Source organism: Schistocerca gregaria, chromosome 5 (assembly GCF_023897955.1).
Source record: "Schistocerca gregaria isolate iqSchGreg1 chromosome 5, iqSchGreg1.2, whole genome shotgun sequence".
NCBI lineage: Eukaryota > Metazoa > Arthropoda > Insecta > Orthoptera > Acrididae > Schistocerca > Schistocerca gregaria.
The window spans coordinates 492,951,793-492,974,164 of record NC_064924.1 but is presented as its reverse complement, the minus strand read 5'-3'; the positions used below and the strand labels follow the sequence as shown (position 1 = coordinate 492,974,164).

Genomic DNA, 22,372 nt, shown 5'->3' with positions numbered 1-22,372 from the left:
CTTTATTTTTTTCACTGTGTTAATTTATGGATACCATGGACATGGCGTTTATGCAGTGCTGGCAGAAATAGTTGTGCCTTCAGAAGCAATTGCAGCAGGAGCAGCTGCACGAGCTGACCAAACAAGCATGCACAATTTATCCACTCTCACGTTGCACTGGTGGCAGAACAGGCATCTACGGAGCAGCATTCTTCCTTGCTGCCCCTGATGCTGTTTGCTGGTTTTGACAAGTCTACAGAAAGGTGGGACAATTATGTGCGCTGAGTTTTGCCAAACTGCCAGGTATGGTGCATCACTGAACCTGCTGATAAGGCTGTCTGATTATTGTCGTGCAGTGTAGGGTTGTACAAAATCATTCAAAATTTGAAGCCCTCTACTGAACCTGAGAAACTTAACACTGTGGAACTTTGTCAGTTTATCACAACGGTATTTTTGGCATCAAACCTGGAATGTTCGTTGTGATGTGTTTTAAGCTAGCATGAGCACCTCGACTTGTGGCATCTGGATTTTCCTTGGCATGTTGCAAGAGTGCACGAGTTCTGCATGGCGGGTTTTAAGGCAGTTGCAAGCTTGGTAGTGGTGGTGGACTTTGAAAGTACATTGGTTCCGGCATCTCCTAACATTGGTGAGCACATCAACATAACCCAAGAACAGTGATGATTTCCAACTTGGAAAGGCAGTGGGTTTTTCAGTTTACAGATGGCTATGTGATTTGCAGCAGCATAAAAATTCTTCAATTCTTTTGTGGTGTGTCCATGACTGATCTGGAACGTTTCTATGCAGTGGAGCCAGATTCTGATCCTGCCACAAAAGTACTTCTTGCTTGTATTGTTATGGCTGGGATTATCAACGTATAATGGATGTTATGGTGAGCTTCTGTTGGCTAAGTTACATTTTAATGGAGCTCAGTTGTACAAAAGGGTGTGAATATACCACTTGTGTGAGTAAATCTTGATAGTGCTCATGCGAGATCAGCTGCACCATCATGTTAAAAAAAAATGATACTGTCTTTGATGTTTAGCAGTACTTATGTGGGACGTCACACAATGCAATCAAGCCAATGGTATACAGTGTTCCACATGGTATACCTCATGTACCGATTAATCATCCCTAACTGAGTTGCTTGTGAAGTGTCACAGATTCCCATGGCAACCACTTCCAGCATCTCTTATCAACAGGTAACTACATGTTTTTTTAACATTACTATTATTTATTACCTTTGTAATTAGTTCATTGTTACTCAAATCTCGGGTGTGAGGTGGACCGTTTTATGTGGGACATGCTGCAAAAGAAGAATCCTACAATACCAGATAGTACTGATATCTTTGGTTACATAAAAGCAACTTCATATAAATACATGCTCATAAAAATTTGTTATTTCACATTTTATTACTCATATTCTACATAACTGAAGTAACGTTGAAGCATTTTACTTAAAATCCTGTAAATTCCTTTTATTAATTTTTTAAAGGCTGTACCAGCAATTGTTACTGACGATTTTAGACCTCTCTGGTTTACATTAGATCTCTGTTCTTCTTTGTACACAGTAATGGTGGTGGTGGTGGTGGGGAGAGCTTGCAGTTGTAAATGGACGGTCTTGGCAGGAAATGGTTGCAAGTAAAGTTGGTGTGCTTTTGTATAACTGCTGAAAGCAGATTATGTTTTTTGTGTTACTACCTCAGAGCGTGAAATATTGCTGAATGTAATTATTTCAAAGTTCCGAAACTTTATTTCATTCAATAATCTTTGAAAGCCATTGGATAGCTTTTTGTAATCATTTTAAGATGTTATGCCGTACCTGGTAATAATGATTTTTTTTCTTTGTTTCATTACAAGTATCTAAATCTGGTGGGAAGTTTTGTTGAGATCTATGGAAAATGTAAATAATTCTTATATCAGTTTCTGAAAGAAGAGTTTCTGGATGAATCTTTAACTTCCTTCACTGGCTATTGGCTTGCTGTTTGATATTGTAATGAAGTTGCCTACTGCAATTTAACTCTTGAACCCTATGACAAAGAGATCTTTTTAAGGGAAAGTATTTTTATGTTGTGTCTGATTTACTTGTTGGTGATTTTAAACAATTCAGTAATTACTTTACAAGCATTTAATTTAATAATCAAGTGTGCTCAGAAAACCAGTATGTGTGTTGCATAAAACCACTGAAGTGAAATAAATTGCAAAATTTTATTTTGATAAATGTGGGCTTGGCACCTAACCAATCCCTGATCCCAGCATCCTTACTCTTTCAAAACCCATGTAGTGATGGCACAGTTTCAGGTTAACCAGCACCACAAGTGGCCCAGGCAGTTGTATGAAGTCTGGATCACCAACCTGCGAGGTCTCTCATGCAAGTGAAAGTTCCAGTGCCTCAAGAAGTTGGCCAGGTGACCTTTCCTTCTGCTGAGCTGTCATGGGATGATGCCATTGACAATTTGAGTGTGATGACTTTGTGGCACACCTGTGTTTTCCCACTGTCAGTTCAATGGGTACAAGTAATCCAATGAGCTCCTTACTCTCACTATCCTTCCACGCCTGTTTCTGCTCAATGGGCAAGTTGGCAGTCGTGCCCCAATTGTCATTTGGTGTGTTGTTGTTGTTGGGATGTTTAAGGGGGACTAAACACCTAAGGACATCAGTCCCCCATTCCAAAAACAGGCGAAACAAAATTTACAGAACAGGTAAAACCCCAAGGGGGGAGGAGACGCCCCTCCCCCCAGTCACTGAAAGAACACCAATGTGGCAGCAAACGCTACAGACAAGAAGAGTACAGACGAACACTGGACAGAAAGAAACGGAAGAAAATAAGAGGGCCGGAGACTGGTTGACTGACCATGGGAACAAAAATTGGGAGAGAGTCAACCATCCGAATACACACATTAAAATCTGCAACCAATGAGACACTCGAGGACAAGATACACAGAAAGGGAAAGGGACAGGTCCCCCCTAAATGGAACCATAAAAAGGACTACCACGGATAAAATTTAAAACGTCGTCAGCCATGGAGGCATCGTCGCATAAAACCAAAGGCAACGTGCCCGGGAGATTAAAAGTCTGCCAGAGGGTGCGCAGGCGGAGACACTCCAACAAAATGTGGGCGACTGTCAACCGGGACCCACACTGACACAGGGGGGGATCCTCCTGACGCAAAAGATGTCCGTGCGTCAGGTAGGTATGGCCGATGCGGAGCCGACACAGGATGACAGAGTCCCTGCGAGAAGCCCGCAGGGAGGACCGCCACACATCGGTCGTCTCCTTAACAGCCCGCAGTTTATTCGGAGAAGTCAGGCTACGCCACTCGTCACGCCATATCTGAAGCACCTTACGGCGCAACGCCAGCTGCAAATCACGAGCCGGGAGGCCGATCGTCAAAGTGGGGGCGTCGACCGCCCCTTTGGCCAGCCTGTCGACACGTTCATTCCCCGGGATGCCAACGTGACCTGGCGTCCAAACAAAGACCACCGAACGACCAGAGCGGGTAATGGCAAAAACAGACTCCTGAATAAAGGATACCAGAGGAGAAGAGGTATAGCAGCGGTCGACAGCCTGGAGGCTGCTCAGGGAGTCACTGCAGATGACGATGGATGTACCTGAGCAGTAACGCATATGCTCAAGAGCGCGCAATATGGCCACCAGCTCTGCAGTAAAAATACTGCAGCCAGCCGGCAAGGAGCGCTGTTCAACATGGGCAGCGTGAGCAAAAGCGTAGGCAGGACGACCATCCACCAGGGAACCATCAGTGTAGACAGGCTCACAGCCTGAAAATGAGGCGAAGAGCGCAAGAAAACGGTGACGGAGGGCCACATGCGGAACCGAGTCCTTGGGTTCCCGTGCCAAGTCCAGGCGGACGGACGGACGGGTCATACACCAGGGAGGCGTGGGTGCACAGGCCCGGAAGGGCGGCAGAAGAGGGAACAACCCCAGTTCCGACAGCAGGGACTGGACGAGGACAGCAATGGAAAGCCCAGACCTAGGTCGCCGGTCGGGCAGAGGGAGGACCCTGGCAGGGAAAAGCAGGCGATGATTGGGATGGCCCGGTGAGCACTGCACATGGACAGCATAGTCGGCGAGCAGTCGGTGGCGGCATATCCGCAGCGGGGGAACCCCGGCCTCCACCAGCAGACTATCCACGGGGCTCGTACGGAAAGCACCAGTTGCAAGCCGAACCCCACAGTGGTGTATGGGGTCCAACAACGTCAACACTGAGGGCGATGCAGACCCATAGGCCAGGCTCCCATAATCAAGCCTGGACTGCACAAGGGCTCTGTACAATCGCAACAGCGTGCTGCGATCTGCACCCCAAGACGCATGGCTCAGGCAGCGGAGGGCGTTGAGGTGCCGCCAGCACTTTTGCTTCAGCTGAGTAATATGAGGAACCCATGTGAGCCGGGCATCAAAGACGAGTCCTAAGAAGCGGCTAGTGTCCACCACTTCAAGTAGGTGACTGTCGAGGTAAAGTTCCGGATGAGGGTGGACCGTCCGACGCCTGCAGAAGTGCATAACTCGAGTCTTGGCCGCAGAGAACTGAAATCCATGAGTCAGAGCCCATGATGCCGTCTTGCGAATGGCTGCTTGCAGCCTGCGTTCGGCGACTCCTGTAGTCGTTGAGCTAAATGAGATGCAGAAGTCGTCGGCATACAAAGAAGGTCACACCGACGACCCCACGGCTGCAGCCAGACCATTAATGGCCACTAGAAATAAGGAAACTCTCAACACCGAGCCCTGCAGGACCCCATTTTCCTGTATATAAGATGAACTAGAGGCGGCACCGACTTGCACCCGGAAAGAGCGGTGCAATAAAAAGTTTTGAAGAAAAGCTGGGAGCTGACCACGAAGACCCCACTCGCGCAACGTAGCAAGGATGTGATGCGTCCATGTTGTGTCATATGCCTTCCGCAGATCAAAAAATACAGCAACGAGACGCTGACGGCAGGAAAAGGCCGTACGGATAGCAGATTCCAGCTGCACCAAATTGTCCGCAGCAGACCGGCCCTGACGGAAGCCACCCTGGAATGGAGCGAGGAGACCGCGCGACTCAATGACCCAATACAAACGCTGCCCCACCATACGTTCGAGCAATTTGCACAAAACGTTGGGGAGGGTAATGGGACGATAGCTGTCCACCGCCAGAGGGTCCACACCGGGCTTCAAGATGGGGACGATAACACCCTCTCGCCATTGCGACGAGAACATGCCCTCGCTCCAAATGCGGTTAAAGATGGTGAGGATGTGTCTCTGGCAGTCCCCGGAGAGATGCTTCAGCATCTGCGTGTGGATGCAGTCCGGTCCTGGCGCTGTATCAGGGCAATCGGCGAGGGCAGCGAGGAATTCCCTCTCGCTGAAAGGAGCATTGTATTTTTCAGAACGACGTGTGTGGAATGATAACGGCGTCCGCTCGGCGCGCTCCTTTAGAGAGCGAAAGGCAGGAGGGTAAGTTGCAGTCGCAGAGCTCGTAGCAAAGTGCGTGGCAAGGTGGTCAGCAATGGTGGCAGCGCCCGTGCAGACAGCGCCGTCCAGGGAGATTCCAGGGACACCCATAGGGGTCTGGAATCCAAAAATCCGCCAGATGCGGGACCACACGAGCGACGGGGAGACACAGGAGCCCAAGGATGAAATGTACCTCTCCCAGCACTCCTGCTTACGACGTGCAATAAGACGACGGGCCAAGGCACGGAGCTTCTTAAAGGCGATGAGGGTCTCCAGAGACGGGTGCGGCTTACGACGCATTTGGTGTGTATTACACAGGATTGCCTTTGTGTACATGCCATGTAAGGGGTATGCCAGAAAATAGGCCATTTGGTACATTTTGTGACCTTTGGAAAGCTGTAGGGTGGTCGCTGGAGGCCCCACTGTTTTCCACTGACTCAGAGGCTGTCTCCAATGTTCCAAAAGCTTTTCCTCAGCATGTTATGGTTACACTGGACATGAATTTGTGGCTGATCAAGCTTTCCCCTGCATTGAAACAATTATTATAACAAGTAGTATCTTATAGTAAACAGTGTATTCCACTGCAGGGGCAATTCTCTATCTCTGCACATAATAAGCATGTGGAATGGCGAATTCTGTTGTCAATAGTAAATTCACTGTAGGTGCACAATATTTTAGGGCTGTGTGTCTTTTCTGTTTTTGATTCCAGATCTTTGACAAAGTCTGCTTAGTAGCCCAATCAGTCCCCTTTCAATATCTAGACCTTCTACTACAGAAGTTTGAAAATACATTGGATTAGGTAGGAAGAAGATCATGTCTCCTTTCAGCCATTAGCAACATCTAAATTTCATCACCCCAGCCCAAACCCTTTCACCTTCTGCCACAAGGCCAAGGCCAAGCTGCATTTTGATAGGAATTCAGTGTCATTTCTCTCATTTTGTCTCGTCAAAGAGCCACACCTCTTGTGGTGATTTAAAAGCCAGACAGTGCCATGCCCCTTGTGGCAATTTTGGAAGACATCCAACAGTAATGTGTTGCCACCTTTTATCCCATTCTGCATCCAGAGGAATTGGTGGTGAAATTGTCAGAGGGCCAGTATTTTTCACGCATTGACCTGCATGACGTGTACCTGCAGTTGCCAATGCACGTCACTTCTCAGTGTTTCTTCGTGGTCAACACTACTCTGGACTTTACCAGTTAAATCACTTGCTCTTGGAAATTTTGTCTTCCAGGAATTCATAAAAGGTATTTGGAGAATTTGATTAAGAACATTCAATGTTGTTTCAACTACCTTGACGACATCTGGGTCACAGGCCCCATGAAAGATAAGCATTTACGGAATCTGCAGGTGGTTTCTCAACACCTTCTGGAGAATGGCTTCCACTGAAAATGTCGTTTTTCTGCCTCAAAGGTGCACTTTTTGTAACGTACTCTTAGCAAAAATAGCCTTCTTCCTTCAGATGAGCACATCAAATCAGTCATCAATCTACCAGTGCTGAAGAACCTAAAAGGGCTGCTGTTCTTTTTGGGCAAGATTTCTTATTATGCTATGTTCATTTCCCAGCCATGTGTATCTGCCAAAATGGTATCAAGCTCATATGGTCTGCAGTTTCACACAGTAAAAGGGCACACTGTTTTGTCAGTTTTCCCATGGGCCAGTCCCAGAGCAACCTTTGCAAAGGGTGCATACTAACTTGGGCACACAGAAACAGGCCACACTGCCTTGCCAGTTTTCCCCTGGGCCAGTCCCAGAGCAACCTTAGGAAAGGGTGCACATTGACTTGGGTCCTATTTTAGAAAGCACATGGTGGTTGGTGGTGGATGCATTTTCCAATTTCCAGTATGTGGCTCACTGTTCTCCACAACAGCAACATCAACAATCCACGTACTGTCAGTCTTGTTTGCTATCGAAGGCTTCCCCTTGACGCTCGTATCGCATCAACAACTCTTATTGTCAGAGTTTGACGATATTTGCATTTGTAATGGTATCCAGCATCTAACCACCACCGTGTTTCACCCTTCTTCTAACTCAGAGTTGGAGCAGTTCATGAGGACCCACAAGACCGAATTTCTGAAGTCTGTGTCTGCTTCATTCCCTGATGCTGCACTGTCTAGCTTTCTAGCCACATACTGGGCGATGCCAGTTAATGAGTTCACTCCACCAAACCATTTACATGGGTGACAACCATATGGCCTAGTGCATTTGTCACCCTCAAACTCGCACGAACTGATGGGATGTAGCTTGCGGAGTTTCTCTTGCAGAACTGCTGTTTGGGACCCCGTGTTTCAGCCACTGGGAGAGGTGGGTGCCAGGTGTGGTGGTAGATCACACAGGTCAGCACATTTTTCTGGTGGATGTCAGCCAGGAACAGCTGACCTCTCATTCAGATCAGCTGCATTTACAAGCCATTCGAACCTAGAGCACTACCATCTCTGTATCCAATGGACGATTGTATTTGCCTGGTAGGAAACTCCTGATTGTATCAACAGTATACTCACCTGCTGCAGCTGCCACAGCATTCTCCAGTGTCATAATTTTGCCTGAGAAGTAGGGCACTGGAAGTAATGCTCCCACAACTCCCAGTGGAATTGGAACCTGTGAGCACCTCACTGGTCTTATGGATGAGTCCTTGCACCCACTAGAGCTCTTGGACCCACCGTCGTGCCAGCCTCCTCACTCTTCTGCCATTCCAGTGGAATCCAGTGGAGTCAGCTGTTGTTGCCTGCTTAAATAGTGACCCAATGCTGGCATATCTTGTGCTCTCTCTGGTTTTGCAACAGAGGTCATGCAGAAACCAGGAAATTTTCACGCTACATGGCATTTTGTGCAGGCACGGATTTAGTATCCTTGTCACCAGACATATGTACGGACACAGATGAGTTGGCATGAATCTCACGGCAGAATAATGTGGGAAACTACTATGAATGGCATGCAAAGAGCATTGTATGGGCAGAAGCACTGACCAAGATGTTTACTTGCCAGTGACAATAGACCGGGCCGGTCAGTCCTTACCCTGACACAAACATGGACCTGGTTTTCACATAGCACACTGTTCTTGATCCTGTGTGCTAGTTGTTCCAGTCATTCACAAGTCACATTTCATGCTTTTCTCCAGTCTCTATGCTGTGCTCGAATTCTCTGCTTTCCCATGGAGTGATCTGCACATCAAATTTTTCCTCTTCCAGGGTTCAGTTCCCTGATTTCTGTGCCCAGCAGTCATCGTCAGCTAAATCTGCGAAATTTTTGCTGACAGGACAATTTTGTAACATTGCAATGTCTGTGCAGATAGAAAAACTTCTAATTTACAATATTTTCACTGTTATTTTTGAAATTTCCACAAATATGGCTTCAGATTACGTTAAGTATCATCAAAACCGACTAACCAACATAATTCTTTCAACATGATTCAAAAGTAATCGATAAAAGCAGTGTTTAAATGATCGATCATTTGTCAAAATATGTTAACAAATGCAACTTAAGCAATCTGAATATTGACCAAATTGTCCAGTTTCCACAGTCAAGCACATAGAATAGGAGTGGAGAGAGAGAGAGAGAGAGAGAGAGAGAGAGAGAGAGAGATCAATATCCAGCAACAATGACATCCTGGTGACAGAGCAAAAGCGTGACTAGACAATCTTGGAGAAGGAAACAGCTGCCATATCAGCATTTACCTTAATAGAATTAGGAAGGGAAATGATAAAAAATGATACCTTGGTGGTGACTTCACAGGAGACAGACAACAGGACAACAAATTTCAGCAGGTAAAAAATAAATAAATAAATATGAAGCTTACAGGAGGAAACTGCCCAAGGAATGATAGGCAGAATTAGTGTAAGTTCACTTACAAAGATTTACAATAATCGATCTTCATATTACAGTACTGTTCCTGTAAAAATATCTTAATAAATTATGGTATAGAACTTCTGGCCTTTAATTATCTTCAGGAAGTATAATATTTTTCAGGCACTTTTCAGTAATTCTGCCTCATAATTTATTAGTTTTCTTGATTGATTTGTTCTTTATAAACATCTTAAGCTTGATTTTGGATTTGGTGCATCCAGTGCTTGGTACAATATGGGTGGTGATGTGGGTATTACTTTTGCCAGCACATTATGATATCATGTCTTCCAATTTCACAATGAATGTAATATGATTTGATTGTGTGCAGTTATATCAACAAATTGTTGATCTGTGGTATTGGCATTGTAGAAGGCTAATAGCTAATTTTACAAAAACAGTACCATTTTTATTTCAGTGTTCAGTCTGTACCTAATTTGTTTCCTGCACTTCGCACAGTAACAGTACATGTCAGCCATTGACTATCTTCACCTTCAAGTATCAGAAAGTTTACACCATGGTAGTATGGTGATAACCAATGGCTGAAACCACATATTCATTTGTAAGGTGTAAAAAATAAAATGGTCATGGCTGAAATGAAATATTTTAGTAAACGTACCAAAAATTTATTGCTGTGTCTTACTCAGACATGTTTGCAGGCAGATAGCACAGTTTCCAGAACAGCCACAAAGCTTACCCTAGTCTGCCCCTGGCTGATGCACTTGCTCCAGCTTGTGTGGAGCTCTCCTCCTGGATGAGAGCCCTGGTCAGTGAGTCAGAAGCTCCAACGCCCTCCTGTTCTGTGAAGAAGCCCTCTGTCTTCTCCAGTACATGTCGCATCTCTGTCAACTCCAAAAAGTTTAGCTTTAGGTTTACTGCATTCTGACTCAGCTCCATTATTTCATTCTCTGTCTTCTCCAGATTTGCCTAACAAAAGAAAAAATAAAATCAGGTGTGTAATTACTGCTACACTCTTGAAATCTCCAATCAAATGAAGGACCTATAAATATATATAGAAAAATGGAAAAATCCTCACAATATACAATTAACATATTATGGTATCACAATAGTAATTGTTGCTGCAGTATCTACCGATACATGCACATTACTGAAAACAAGCACAATGCAGTGAGCAATAGTAGAATACTACAAACACTTGACAACAAACACTGAAAAATGACAGGATTATATCCTAGTCCATAATTCTGATTTAAGTGTGTCTCAAAATAATTCTTGAACAATGCATGGAGAGCAGATTAAAAAAGGCCACTGGTAATTCCTCCCACGTCTCTGCAAAACTGCATTGGCTATTTGGCCTGCCTGTTTCTTTATGAAAATTTAAACTATACCATTTCAGAGTCTCTCACAACACACACACACACACACACACACACACACACACACACACACACACACACACACACACACACACACAGACAGACAGAGAGACAGAGAGAGAATAATGTTGATATGTCCTTAATACAGTGACAACATAGCTGTCTGAATCATGCATTTTATGGATGCGTTGGAATGGCAACAAGAAGCTAAGAAGTTTGCCCAACTCATCATCCCTATTTGTCAAGAAATATTCATACACATAATGTGAATAAGAAATATAATGTAACAGGGAAAAGCCCACAGATTTACACTACATTAATTGTGTACTGGCTATTTAGAGCTTCAGTAGATTTGTGGTGTTCCGCATGGTAGAGCAATAAAAAAAACATGATATCAATGAAAGACAGGAAGATTACTGTGATATGATGAAATCTAACCACTGTAGACAGCACACAATGTTTTACGCGATCACAATTGTTCATGATGAACCCAATACATCAAAGCAACTGTCAAACATTCCCTCCCATACAACCTTGGCATTCGAGGCAAACGTATTCGTTTGGATGCAGACTGTTTACAGAAATACACCACCACTCTCACTTCAGCCTCCAAAAAACAACTTCGGAGCACACCACTTTCTTCACTCCATTTCAGTTTTCAATTTTGTTCATGTTTCTTTTCCTGACTTGTTTATTTTTTGCCCCCCCCCCCCCATCTATGTCACATACAATGCACTTGACTTTGCACTCAACTCGTGCACAATGTGTTAGTGGTAATATCTGTCTTGCATATTACCCTGTCTTCCACCTTTAATCTCTAAAGGTTTTCAAATCTCATCTGTTGCAGACCCCAACAATCAGTCCTGTCCAGTAGGTCTCCCCTGACCCCGGGTTCTGAAAGAATTCTGAAAGCAGAAAAAAGAAGAATTGTCCAAACAAACTACTCCTGTGAAAGGAATTCAGAAGATACGTTTCTGGACTCAAAGTGATGGGCGAATTTCATATTGCATGCAAGAAAGAAGAAATTTCATTCATTTGGACAACATCTGAGAGACAACAGGATAATATTCAGACTCACAACCTGAGAAGGGGGATGTTTGTGGTGTGTGTGTGTGTGTGTGTGTGTGTGTGTGTGTGTGTGTGTGTGTGTGTGACTGACTGGTGGACTGCAGAGATTATAGACACCAGTTATGAGTTGAAACTAAATTGTGGTGAACTTTATGCTACCACATGGACCAGCTGCTGGAAATAAGTTTCTAGTTGAAGTACAGCAACACCACCATCAGTGCTCACTTCTTCCTGTTCACAGTGTTTTGAAGATTGTAAGTGCTCCAGTTCCTATTGGTTCAACAGGAAGGCATCACTCTATATAAAAGGAAGATACTGAAGCAGTGGAACACGTTTATAGTGCATTGACTGGCTAATTTCAGTACAAAACAGAGTGCACAGAAGCTGTATAAACTGAAACCTTTAAGTCTTTGGACCTCTCACACACATTTTGCTTGAAAAATGAGTCTCTTACTCATCTTTCAACATCAAAATTATGTTAAATAAGGCTAGGTTTTGATTTTTATGAGCCCTTTAAGTGATAATGTGGCAATAAAACAGGTTTTATGAAGTGCAAAAATTTCAAATGTTTACAAAACCTGTTCAATCTAAAAGTGAAAGCTCTCCTTTTCAGGGAATGTAGAACTATATGGTACTAATCAACAGAAAAAAAAATCCAAATTTTATGGACTGGCTTTTTTATTAAATTTTTCCATAAATTATAAAAAAGTTCAGACCGCTTTAGTAAAAGAATTTGACAGATAAGTCCAAATGGAGGATTTCTTTGTAGTCATAAAACTAACAAAATATCAAGAGATCAGCATTTAAATAATTTTTTAAAAATTTACATCTTCAAAATGGTATGCACAATGTCATCTTTGGGGGGCTGTATCTTGAAGCAGAAATTTGTATGGAGAAAACAAAAAAATGTGTGTTCCTTACTTAGTCCTTCATTCTAACATATGAAAAACTCAACAACATCCAAGACTATGAAGGTAAGATTTTTTTTCTAGGCTGCCTGAACTGACATGGACTGTGCCAGTTAGTTAGTAACACATTCTGTGGATCAATTTGCACGATAGAGCATAATGAAGTCGAGTGAGTAATCATACATCATGTTGCAAAGTAATTTGTACATATGGTTACATTCTGAACATTTCTTTTTTTTTGAGTTAGTAGTTCTTACCACTGCCTTTCACACCTTACAATAACATAAATCTTCTACAAAATAGAAGGAGCTGTCAAGGAGAAACTTTCTCAGTTTGTTATCACATTTTACTTTGCTTGCTGTCAGCCATTTCGCATCACTGGGTAAATGACCAAAAATTTTGGTTGTAGCATTGTTTACCCACTTCTTGTGCTGCAGACAACCTTAACATGGACTAAAGAAAGTCATTTTTCCTTCTGGTATTGTAATTATGTAACTCATGGTTCCTCTTGAATTGTAGTGAATTATTTGCAACAAACTTCATGAGTGAATAAATATAATGTGAAGCAGTAGACAGAATGACCTACTGCTTAAACACACATCTACAATATGACTGCGGGTGAGCACCACATATCATTCTCGCAGTACGTTTATGTAAAATGAGGGCTTACTTTCTTTCTTAAAGATGATTTACTCCAGATTATTATTCCGTATGATATTACTGAATGAAAACATGCAAAACATGGAACTTAACAATTTGTCTCTCCCCAAGATCTGCAATTCCTTGTTTAACTTAGTTCAGCCACATTCTAAGCACAAACGTGGCTGAACGAAGTTAAGTAAGCATTTCCAAAATGTATCTTTTCCAATTTAATTTCTCATCAATATGGACTTCTCACCATGTGTACACTGGACGTGTTGTAGTACCTCTATTTGTGCAGAACTGAATGTGTTGGGTCTTTTTATAATCGAGTGTAAGACCATTTGCAGAAAACCAGTTAAAACTTTTAAGAACTGCTTACCATTTATTCTGTTTTTGTTTGTACACTTGGATTGATTACAATACTAGTGTCATCTGCAAAAACTAATTCTGCTTGTTGTATACTAGATGGAAGATCATTTACACAAACAGTAGTGGACGTAACTCGGAACCTTAGAAAACCCCATATGTGATTTCTCCACGGTCAGAATCAAATCCCTGGACTATATTGCTTGAATTACTAACCTACATGATCAATCCCATAAAATTTTGGTTTATCTAAGAGAATACTGTGATGCACACAGTCAAACGCCTTAGAGAAGTTCCATAAAACACCAACAGCTATTTAATGCTTCTAAAATCTGGTTAGTGAAAACGCAACAGGCATTCTCAGTGGAGCAACCCTTCTGAAACCCAAACTGTGATTTGCTAAGGACACTATTGATGCTAAGATGAGATACCATTCTAGAATACATCACCTTCTCAAAAATGTTGGAGAATGATGTTAGCAGTGAAACAGGACAGTCTTTATTGACATCTGTCTTATAACCTATCTTACAGAGGGGTTTAACAATAGTATATTTCAGTCTCTCTGGAAAAATGGCTGGAGTTAGTGATGCATTACATATTTCAAACGAGACTGGGCTTATTGCTTGGGAGCAAATTTTTAGTACCCTTTTGGAAACACCATCAAAAACAGGTGAGGTTTTATGTTCGAGAGAATGGATAATTTTCTTAATTTCAGAAGGAGAAGTTTGTGATACACTCATATGATTGAATTTTACGAAAGTTACATTTGCAGCATACTGCTGCGATTTTGCTCTTTAACTTTCTGTACTTAAGCTTTCTACTATATTTAAGAAATCATTATCAAATGCATTTGCTACCTTCGACTCACTTATAGCGCTTACATTCAGTTCAATACTGCTGTTGTGCTGTTCTGTGGCTGGCTGTCCAGCCTCTCACATTCCATATTGCCATAAATCTGTTGTCAGAAGTACTAATTTCTGACATAATGTGCATGTTCTTTGATTTTGTAATAACCTTTCTTAGTAATTTTGAATATTTTTGTAGTGTAAAATTACTGCAGGACTCTTACTTATTCTTGCCAAAAGATACAATTCCCTTTTCCTTTCACAAGATACTTTAATCCCTCCTGTGATCCATGGTTTTTTACCTGTGATCTTTCTGACTAGCTTGTGTGGAAAGCTATTTTCAAATAATGATATAAATTTATCATAGAATGTATTAAATTTTATGTTGGCATTTGGTTCATTATAAATTATTTCTATGTAATCTCCTATAAACTATTCTAAAAAAAATTGTCCTGGAGTCAATTATTCAAACTGATTGCCACTGAGGAGTATCCATATTGTAAGGCACTATGTTATTCATCCTAACTAACTGTGCATGAAGTTCTCTGAGGCTGTAGATAATGTGTTAATGAATAGCTCAGCAGCCAGTTCAATTGTAGGGGAATAGACATCCCTAAAAAGGACAATCATAGATGTTGGAAAGAAAACCATAGGTACAAGGAATATAACTGCTAAGAACCATGGGTGACAGAAGAAATACATCAGTTGATTGATGAAAGATGGAAGTATAAAAATATTAAGGGAAATTCAAGATTACAGAAATACAAATCACTTAGGTATGAAATAACAGACAGTGTAGGGAAGATAACGCAAAATGGCTGGAAAAAAGAAGAAAAAGGACTAACTCAGAATACACAAAAGTCAGTGCAGCCTTTGGTGAAATTAACACCAAGTGTGACAACATTAAGAATACAGTGGGAATTCCACTGTTAAACACAGAGCAGAGAGCGGATAGGTGGAAATAGTACACTGAAGGCCTCTGTGAAGGGAAGGATGTGTATGTGGTATGATAGAAGAAGAAGAAGAAGAAGAAGAAGAAGAAGAAGAAGTCGACAGTGAAAAGATTGGGGAGCCATTATTATAAAAGAGCTTTCAATGATGTAAGATCAAATAAGGCAGAACAATTGTAGAGAGAAGTGGCAACAAAAAGGCAATTCATGTTTGTGTACAGAACGTATGATACTGGTGATATACCATCAACTATCAGAGCAAAATGATCCACATAATTCCGAAGAAAACAAAAGACAACAAATACAAGAATTATCCCACAATCAGCTTAAAATCTTGCAAGTGCAAGTTGCTGACAAAAAAATATCCAGATTATTGAAAAAGAAAATTGAGGATATGTTGGATGACAATCAGTTTGGCTTAAGGAAAGGCACCAAACAGCCCGGAGATCTGATACTGCAGTTGATAATGGAAAAGCAAGACGAAAATCAAGACACGTTTATAGGATTTGTTGATTTGGAATGACCAATCAACAAGGTAAAATGGTGCAAGATGTTTGAAGTACTGTGAGAAATAGGGGTACACTATTGGGAAAGACAGGTAATATACAATATATACGAGAGCCAGCAGGGAACAATACAAGTGGAAGACCAAGAATGAACTGCTGGGATTAAAAATGACGTAAGACAGTGATGTAGTCTTTCGTCCTTAATGTTTGATCTACGCATCGAAGATGCAATGATGGAATACAAAGAAAGGTTCAAGAGGGGGGTTAAAACTGAAGGTGTAAGGACATCAATGATGAGATTCGATGATCACATTGCTATCCTCAGCGAAAATGAATAAGATTATGGGATATGATTAGCAGACTGAATGGTCTATTGAGTATGGAATATGAATTAAGGATAAATTGAAGTAAGACTTAAGTAAGGAAAAGAAACAGAAATGAGAACAGAGAAAAACTTAACACCAGAACTGACAATAACTAAGCAGATGAAGTTATGGTATTCTGCTACCTCGGCACCAAGAGATGACTACACTACGCAGATTCAGAAGGATGTAGGTTGCAGTGGGTACTGGGAGATGAAGAGGCTTGCACAGGATAGGGTAGCATGGAGAGCTGCATCAAACCAGTCTCAGGACTGAAGACAACAACAACATCAGGGAATGACTTCCTTGGTACTAGAGGGAGCTGTAGGGAGTAAGAACTATAGAGGAAGACAGAGACTGGAATGTTGTTGTTGTCTTCAGTCCTGAGACTGGTTTGATGCAGCTCTCCATGCTACCCTATCCTGTGCAAGCTGCTTTATCTCCCAGTACCTACTGCAACCTACATCCTTCTGAATCTGCTTAGTGTATTCATCTCTTGGTCTCCCTCTACGATTTTTACCCTCTACGCTGCCCTCCAATACCAAATTGGTGATCCCTTGATGCCTCAGAACATGTCCTACCAACCGATCCCTTCTTCTGGTTAAGTTGTGCCACAAACTTCTCTTCTCCCCATTCCAATCAATACCTCCTCATTAGTTACGTGATCTACCCATCTAATCTTCAGCATTCTTCTGTAGCACCACATTTTGAAAGCTTCTATTCTGTTCTTGTCCAAACTATTAATCGTCCATGCTTCACTTCCATACATGGCTACACTCCATGGAAGACTGGAATACACCCAGCAAATAATTGAGGACATAAGTTGCAATTGCTGCTCTCAGATGAAAACTTTGGTGTAGGAGAGGAATTTATGGTGGGCCGCATCAAACCAGTTAAAAGACCACTGCCATTTATTTTATTTTTTGAAAAATAAGGGAACTAGCCTTCAAAATCAGAAATATGAAACCAGTCCTCACAGAACTAGGGTGTTGGAGAATAATTCTATTTCAGCAAGATATGGTCTGATGCACACAAAAGAATCACATCAACCACGAAGTGAGCTATGAACATGATAGATGTCTGAGGAAATGCCATGTAACCAGCAAGATTCATATGAAGAAAGATAAGAGCTGGGCTTGGCAAGTCTGATCCGTCCTTAGCTGTGGTAATGGATTCATTATATCAACATCTACCAAAGAATTTTTGTAGATCTATACAATGAAGAAAACTTATTCAAGGAACATATTTTCTGTAGGTTCTGTTATATTTGATTTAAAATTTAAATACACTCCTGGAAATGGAAAAAAGAACACATTGACACCGGTGTGTCAGACCCACCATACTTGCTCCGGACACTGCGAGAGGGCTGTACAAGCAATGATCACACGCACAGCACAGCGCACACACCAGGAACCGCAGTGTTGGCCGTCGAATGGCGCTAGCTGCGCAGCATTTGTGCACCGCCGCCGTCAGTGTCAGCCAGTTTGCCGTGGCATACGGACCTCCATCGCAGTCTTTAACACTGGTAAAATGCCGCGAGAGCGTGGACGTGAACCGTATGTGCAGTTCACGGACTTTGAGCGAGGGCGTATAGTGGGCATGCGGGAGGCCGGGTGGACGTACCGCCGAATTGCTCAACACGTGGGGCGTGACGTCTCCACAGTACATCGATAATGTCGCCAGTGGTCGGCGGAAGGTGCACGAGCCCGTCGACCTGGGACCGGACCGTAGCGACGCACGGATGCACGCCAAGACCGTAGGATCCTACGCAGTGCCGTAAGGGACCGCACCACCACTTCCCAGCAAATTAGGGACACTGTTGCTCCTGGGGTATCGGCGAGGACCATTCGCAACTGTCTCCATGAAGCTGGGCTAAGGTCCCGCACACCGTTAGGCCGTCTTCCGCTCACGCCCCAACATCGTGCAGCCCGCCTCCAGTGGTGTCGCGACAGGCGTGAATGGAGGGACGAATGGAGACGTGTCGTCTTCAGCGATGAGAGTCGCTTCTGCCTTGGTGCCAATGATGGTCGTATGCGTGTTTGGCGCCGTGCAGGTGAGCGTCACAATCAGGACTGCATACGACCGAGGCACACAGGGCCAACACCCGGCACCATGGTGTGGGGAGCTATCTCCTACACTGGCCGTACACCTCTGGTGATCGTCGAGGGGACTCTGAATAGTGCACGGTATATCCAAACCGTCGTCGAACCCATCGTTCTACCATTCCTAGACCGGCAAGGGAACTTGCTGTTCCAACAGGACAATGCACGTCCGCATGTATCCCGTACCACCCAACGTGCTCTAGAAGGTGTAAGTCAACTACCCTGGCCAGCAAGATCTCCGGATCTGTCCCCCATTGAGCATGTTTGGGACTGGATGAAGCGTCGTCTCACGCGGTCTGCACGCGCAGCACGAACGCTGGTCCAACTGAGGCGCCAGGTGGAAATGGGATGGCAAGCCGTTCCACAGGACTACATCCAGCATCTCTACGATCGTCTCCATGGGAGAATAGCAGCCTGCATTGCAGCGAAAGGTGGATATACACTGTACTAGTGCCGACATTGTGCATGCTCTGTTGCCTGTGTCTATGTGCCTGTGGTTCTGTCAGTGTGATCATGTGATGTACCTGACCCCAGGAATGTGTCAATAAAGTTTCCCCTTCCTGGGACAATGAATTCACGGTGTTCTTATTTCAATTTCCAGGAGTGTATTTGTAAGTTATGTAAATATACGTGGAAAAAATAACTCTACCGCATTTTTTGCTGGAAGAAGGTAGCCACTTAACTGGAACATATTTCTTTCTCCACACACATTGGCACCTTCTGTTTGCTGAGGCTGAAAGTTGTGTCTTATTGTACTGATCAAGTTTGAGTGACTGTGATGAGTACATGTGACATTTTGTGCCATACTTATGTTGTTGACAACACGAGTTTGGACTCCCCATTTAACTGATAGATTATGAAACTGGTGTCATGTGGCCTAACTTCACATGAAATGGCAAGGGGGGGGGGGGGGTTGGAATTAAATCCTGTAAATTTGGGCGAAATCTGATAATAGGGAACTTGATGGCACCACCTTTGCTAATCTTTTCCAGTTACATAACGCAGGTGAAATTTAGTTTCACTACCAGGAATTAGAGAGTAGGAAAAGGGAGAGACTGAAACATAGTAGGTGAATATAGATTGGGGGTAAGAAATGAAAGAGGAAGCCGTCTGGTAGAATTTTGTACAGAGCATAACTTAAACATAGCTAACACTTGGTTCAAGAATCATGAAAGAAGGTTGTATACATGGAATCCTGGAAATACTAGAAGGTATCAGGTAGATTATATAATGATAAGACAGAGATTTAGGAACCAGGTTTTAGATTGTAATACATTTCGAGAGGCAGATGTGGACTCTGACCACAATCTATTGGTTATGAGCTGTAGATTAAAACTGAAGAAACTGCAAAAAAGTGGGAATTTAAGGAGATGGGACGTGGATAAACTGACTAAACCACAGGTTGTACAGAGTTTCACGGAGAGCATAAGGGAACAATTGACAGGAATTGGGGAAAGAAATACAGTAGAAGAAGAATGGGTAGCTCTGAGGGATGAAGTAGTGAATGCAGCATATGATCAAGTAGGTAAAAAGACAAGGGCTAGTACAAATCCATACGTAACAGAAGAAATATTGAATATAATTGATGAAAGGAGAAAATATAAAGATGCAGTACAAGAAGCAGGCAAAAAGGAATACAAAAGTCTCAAAAATGAAATCAACAGGAAGTGCAAAACGGCTAAGCAGGGATGGCTAGAGAAGAAATTTTAAGGATGTAGAGGCTTATCTCACTAGGTGTAAGATAGATACTGCCAACAGGAAAATTAAAGAGACCTTTGGAGAAAATGGAGCCACTTGTATAAATAGCAAGAGCTCAGATGAAAACCTAGTTCTAAGCAAAGAAGGGAAAGCAGAAAGGTGGAAGGACTATATAGAGGGTCTATACAAGGGCGATGTACTTGAGGACAATATTATGGAAATGGAAGAGCATGTAGATGAAGATGAAATGGGAGATATGATACTGCGTGAAGACTTTGACAGAGCACTGAAAGACCTGAGTCGAAACAAGGCCCCTGGAGTAGACAACATTCCATTGGAACTACTGACGGCCTTGGGAGAGCCAGTTCTGACGAAACTCTACCATCTGGTGAGCAAGGTGTATGAAACAGGCGAAATACTCTCAGACGTGAAGAACAGTATATAATTCCAATCCCAAAGAAAGCAGATGTTGACAGATGTGAAAATTACCAAACTATCAGTTTAATAAGCCACAGCTGCAAAACACTAACGCGAATTCTTTACAGACGAATGGAAAAGCTGGTAGAAGCCGACCTCGGGGAAGATCAGTTTGGATTCCGTAGAAATGTTGGAACACGTGAGGATATACTGACCTTACGACTTATATTGTTGTGTTGTTGTTGTCTTCAGTCCTGAGACTGGTTTGATGCAGCTCTCCATGCTACTCTATCCTGTGCAAGCTGCTTCATCTCCCAGTACCTACTGCAACCTACATCCTTCTGAATCTGCTTAGTGTATTCGTCTCTCGGTCTCCCTCTACGATTTTTACCCTCCACGCTGCCCTCCAATGCTAAATTTGTGATCCCTTGATGCCTCAAAACATGTCCTACCAACCGATCCCTTCTTGTAGTCAAGTTGTGCCACAAACTTCTCTTCTCCCCAATCCTATTCAATACCTCCTCATTAGTTACGTGATCTATCCACCTTATCTTCAGTATTCTTCTGTAGCACCACATTTCGAAAGTTTCTATTCTCTTCTTGTCCAAACTAGTTATCGTCCATGTTTCACTTCCATACATGGCTACACTCAAAACAAATACTTTCAGAAACGACTTCCTGATACATAAATCTATATTCGATGTTAACAAATTTCTCTTCTTCAGAAACGCTTTCCTTGCCATTGCCAGTCTACATTTTATATCCTCTCTACTTCGACCATCATCAGTTATTTTACTTCCTAAACAGCAAAACTCCTTTACTACTTTAAGTGTCTCATTTCCTAATCTAATTCCCTCAGCATCGCCCGATTTAATTTGACTACATTCCATTATCCTCGTTTTGCTTTTGTTAATGTTCATCTTATATCCTCCTTTCAAGACACTGTCCATTCCGTTCAACTGCTCTTCCAAGTCCTCTGCCGTCTCTGACAGAATTACAATGTCATTGGCGAACCTCGAAGTTTTTACTTCGTCTCCATGAATTTTAATACCTACTCCAAATTTTTCTTTTGTTTCCTTTACTGCTTGCTCAATATACAGATTGAATAACATCGGGGAGAGGCTACAACCCTGTCTCACTCCTTTCCCAACCACTGCTTCCCTTTCATGCCCCTCGACTCTTATGACTGCCATCTGGTTTCTGTACAAATTATAAATAGCCTTTCGCTCCCTGTATTTGACCCCTGCCACCTTTAGAATTTGAAAAAGAGTATTCCAGTCAACATTGTCAAAAGCTTTCTCTAAGTCTACAAATGCTAGAAATGTAGGTTTGCCTTTTCTTAATCTTTCTTCTAAGATAAGTCGTAAGGTCAGTATTGCCTCACGTGTTCCAACATTTCGACGGAATCCAAACTGATCCTCCCCGAGGTCTGCATCTACCAGTTTTTCCATTTGTCTGTAAAGAATTCGCGTTAGTATTTTGCAGCCGTGGCTTATTAAACTGATAGTTCGGTAATTTTCACATCTGTCAGCACCTGCTTTGTTTGGGATTGGAATTATTATATTCTTCTTGAAGTCTGAGGGTATTTCGCCTGTCTCATACATCTTGCTCACCAGCTGGTAGAGTTTTGTCATGACTGGCTCTCCCAAGGCCATCAGTAGTTCCATGGGAATTTGGTCTACTCCGGGGGCCTTGTTTCGACTCAGGTCTTTCAGTGCTCTGTCAAACTCTTCACGCAGTATCGTATCTCCCATTTCGTCTTCATCTACATCCTCTTCTATTTCCATAATATTGTCCTCAAGTACATCGCCCTTGTATAAACCTTCTATATACTCCTTCCACCTTTCTGCCTTCCCTTCTTTGCTTAGAACTGGGCTGCCATCTGAGCTCTTGATATTCATACACGTGG

The 22,372-nt window shown here is 42.8% G+C and overlaps 1 protein-coding gene across 7 annotated transcripts in view; it reads right to left on the bottom strand.

Annotated features, from left to right (window-relative positions):
• LOC126272722 (V-type proton ATPase 116 kDa subunit a 1) overlaps positions 1-22,372 on the bottom strand; it is a 610,777-nt gene that overhangs the window by 90,577 nt on the left and 497,828 nt on the right. For all 7 annotated transcript variants that reach the window (XM_049975766.1, XM_049975767.1, XM_049975765.1 and 4 more), the window contains one exon: positions 9,960-10,189. In XM_049975766.1, the coding sequence (XP_049831723.1) occupies positions 9,960-10,189 (230 nt within the window). The remainder of the gene's footprint in view (positions 1-9,959; positions 10,190-22,372) is intronic.